Source organism: Brachycentrus maculatus, unplaced genomic scaffold (assembly GCF_059751285.1).
Source record: "Brachycentrus maculatus isolate JH-2025_06_01 unplaced genomic scaffold, ASM5975128v1 h1tg001815l, whole genome shotgun sequence".
NCBI classification, from domain to species: Eukaryota; Metazoa; Arthropoda; class Insecta; order Trichoptera; family Brachycentridae; genus Brachycentrus; species Brachycentrus maculatus.
Genome location: NW_028282400.1, coordinates 6,764 through 10,522, shown reverse-complemented (window position 1 = coordinate 10,522; position 3,759 = coordinate 6,764). Strand labels below are relative to the sequence as shown.

Below are 3,759 nucleotides of genomic sequence, written 5' to 3'. Positions count from 1 at the left end.
AGCAGAGCGACAACTCTTTAGCCATTTCCAAGGCCATATATTTCATTGAGGAAAAGTCCTATTTCCTGGAAAAAATAGACATCCTCAGCCTTTTAAAAAAACATAAAGACTTCGCTGCAAGCCTTGCCTGCGCGTACTTTTACAACACGAATTTCTAAATAAGTTCTAATTAGGCTAACAGGGTTGAAAATCACCTATGCAAGTCTTCCATCGCATTTCACATCCTAATCTGTCTGCTTGACACGATAGCATGGGACCCAATGCGCTTAATTCTCATCATTGACAATATAGGGATCATTATTCATCTTGATTAGTTCAAGGAAGACGAGCAGCTTATAAAAGACGCGTCTGAACTCTTTCGAAAGTTCCTGAATGAGGAGCATTATGCATTGATCCTGAATTAGGCTCCCTTTATGATAGTCTGAGACATGAAACAATGAGAATGCATCCAGAATGAACATGATATTTGTTATAATGTGATGCCATAATAAATATTAAAGCTATGTATGAGAAATCAATCGATGATGGTTCGATCAGACTGTCAAGAAAAGAGTAGCTCAGTCACGAATAACAATGCGAGGGGGGATCAACCATCTAAACGATAACTGGCTTCTGCGAATAAATCAGAAATATAATTCTACCATATATATTTCTTAAAATTTTGGTAAAATCGTATGATAAATATGATTTCAAGGTCCAAGGCACTTTCTGCTATACTAATGGAACTCCGGTCATCATCAATAATTATTTCGCATCTTTTGAACTCAATCAAGCCTTGCCCTTTCACTTCACATACTGCGAATCGAACAAATCTCTATCTTTCACCGCAAAGCTAGCAATCGTAGATGGCGAAAACCCGCATATTTAAATACATCGTAAGGTCCTTACAATAATTACCAATCACAAATCTTATTTGAGAAGGCTGTTTATGGTCCTTGGTGTTAATAATACATTCTCTAGAACTGCAGTCAGGCTCAAAAGAAGCAAGTTGGTGACACATATCAAACTGCTGGAGGCAGTTAACCACTCTGAAAGCGAATGCTGTCTTGCGGAGCTATCTGACCAAAGATTAGTTTAAATAGAAACGATTCGGCCATCTGTCCTGAAAATTACTTCGATTCCATACAAGCCAGAAGATTTGAACCAGCAAATCAATGATAACGCAGAGAGAAGCAACAAGGAGTGCTCGATCTTTCGGTTCCGCACCAAAGTCCACAATGAAAAAGACCATGAGGCGCCTCGGAATTTGGCCATCAAGTATACTCGAGCACTTTCGGGGGAGAATGCAGCAGAGAAACTGCATTACTAAAAAAGGATCATCGCCCAGATTTCTGAATCTCCTTGCTTCTTGCACTACTACGTCTCGCATGAGAATGAGAATGCTGATTTTCTGTGGATGGAGCACATCGAAGAGTCCCTACATGACAAAATGATAGGCGAGACTCTAAGCATCATTGAGAAGATAGAAATAGCAAAGCAAGTTACAATGGGTGTCAGAGAACTTCATCGTCAGGGGATTGTGCATCGGGATTTGAAGCCCAGCAACATTCTAATAAAGTAGTAGATAGTGAATTAAGAGTACTCGGAATGGTCAGGGTCGGGGATTTCGGTGGACACCAGCGAGGATAACGCGAGGAGAAAGGTCAAAAGACTCACAGCCAAGATCATCGACTTTGGAGAATCGATATAGTGCTGGAAGATACTTGACAAAACTGCGTTCAACTAGAATAAGTACGAGAAAATAGGGTGCACGCTGCCCTACTCTCCCATCTAGTGCTCGGTGCTTTGCCCTGAGGGATACTCCAAGCTCAAAATAGATAATTGGTCGGTCGGCATGCTGTTAAGTCAACTGATGCTCAACACTCTGCCTGTTACCTACACCAAATGCCACAAGTAGAACATAAGGACGGGATGGGTCAGATAGGATTTCATATTCGCGATGAGCCTCCGGTCGAGCAAGAGATTGGATTTTATTAAATTCGCAGCAAAGGTCATCGGACTGTGCTTAATGAGATTCAAGTACCAGCAAAGGCTATGCCTAAAAGCAGTGGAGGACTTGCTCGTCTATCTTTCTGAGTTTAGTTTCAATCTATTTATGCAATCATGATTTATACTTCAGATTTTGCGTAACTTCATCATTAATTATTTCCATCTTTTCAGTCTGCTCATCCTTCAGCCTGTGCGTCTAATAAACCCTCTTGTGTTATTGAGTTTTTGCTATTATTAAATTGATTTAATATTTAATAAATAATAAACCATGAAGCTCACTATATTTTTGGTGCTGCTCTTTATGTTGGCATTCATCGGGTTCTCCCAGGCTGATGAGGAGATCCCCATTGGGGGATATGCATAATAGGAGGCCTCTGAACCTGTGGAAAAACCCAAATAAGAAACAACGCGGACCCCCATTAAATTCGAATTCAACCATGAGACGGCCTACTTGTATCGATACGAAATAGCAGCCATATTCGCTATCCTTTCCTATTTGATTCTCTACAAGCGGGGCAAGGCGGTCAACGCGGAGATAGTTTAGAAGTTCTATGACACTATCAAATAATACATCTATAAGCACTTTGACCATGTCGGGTTCACCAAGTAAAACGGTGGGGATCCCTTCGTGGCCGAATCGGCAAGCGACATCATGTTCTATGCCACAGGACGAGAGCACTGCGACTACCTCGAAATGTCCTTCACCGTAACTATGATAATATTCAGATGAGGAAGAGGCAAGATATGCTCTATTATTTAATTTATGAAACTGTGTACCCAGAAAAGGACCTGATCACGATCGATATCCCCATTGCTGTCGACCACCCCATCGTGTTTTGCTTGGCCAACCGGAAGAAGGTCAAATCGCTTACTGAAAAGTATCTAGATTTAGGGATGCTGGCAGGCACTTTCGATGTAAAGTCTTTGAATAGCAATTTCTCAGCACTAGGCGAAGCTGCTGAGATCATCGACATGCTCCTCGACAATAACGTCATCCGCAAAGTGCAGGACCTCGCCAGCCTCATCGTCAGCATTCACTACACAGACCAGAAGGTCTTCTCAGAGCAGACTGGGCACCTCCGCGCAGTGTTCTACGCATCCGCTAAGAATGAGAGCAAGTACCTTGCGGGCCTCGAACTCCTGTTCTACTTGGTTGACAAAATACACAACATGAAGGTGCCGGCCAACTATAAGATCAAGGCAGCCAAGTCTCGATAGGTATTTTATGCTTCCAAGGAAAAGGAAACACTAGAGAAACACAAGTAGGAGATGAGGAAAAAGAAGTAGTAAAAGCTCAGGCAGGATGAGGCCTGGCTAAGAAGCCTTCCTCCCTAAAAACAAAAGAGGGAGGATGAAAAGCGTAAGAAAAAATAAATGAACAAAATGCAAAAGTCAAAAACTATGAAAGTCATGTGATTGATTGTATATGCATATTATAGCATCACACCATACCATAAAGACCTGAACTTTAACAACTTATATATATCTATAGTTCGATATGAATATGTATCATAATATTCATAGTTGAAACAATAAATTGCTGCATCAGCTCTCATTGATTTATTATAGCTCCTGGTTCTATTCTTCTGTTCCTGGAGTGTTTTGTCTTTCAATTTTTTCTGGGGAGTTCAAAGTCAATTATTCCTGAGTGTCATCAGCGTCGATTTCTGTGTATTTTTATTTATATGGATATTATGTCTCTTAGGTTTTATTTACTTTCATTACTTATGAAGTACCAATTTCCTGCTGTTGGGGTTGGGGTTGGGGTTG

General features: G+C 41.0%; 1 protein-coding gene across 1 annotated transcript; it reads left to right on the top strand.

Annotated features, from left to right (window-relative positions):
* Nucleotides 1-2,715: 2,715 nt before the first annotated feature.
* On the top strand, nucleotides 2,716-3,207 carry LOC148298612 (uncharacterized). The gene has a single exon (XM_088276753.1). The coding sequence runs from the start codon at nucleotides 2,716-2,718 to the stop codon at nucleotides 3,205-3,207; it is 492 nt and encodes a 163-aa protein (XP_088132879.1).
* Nucleotides 3,208-3,759: the final 552 nt, after the last annotated feature.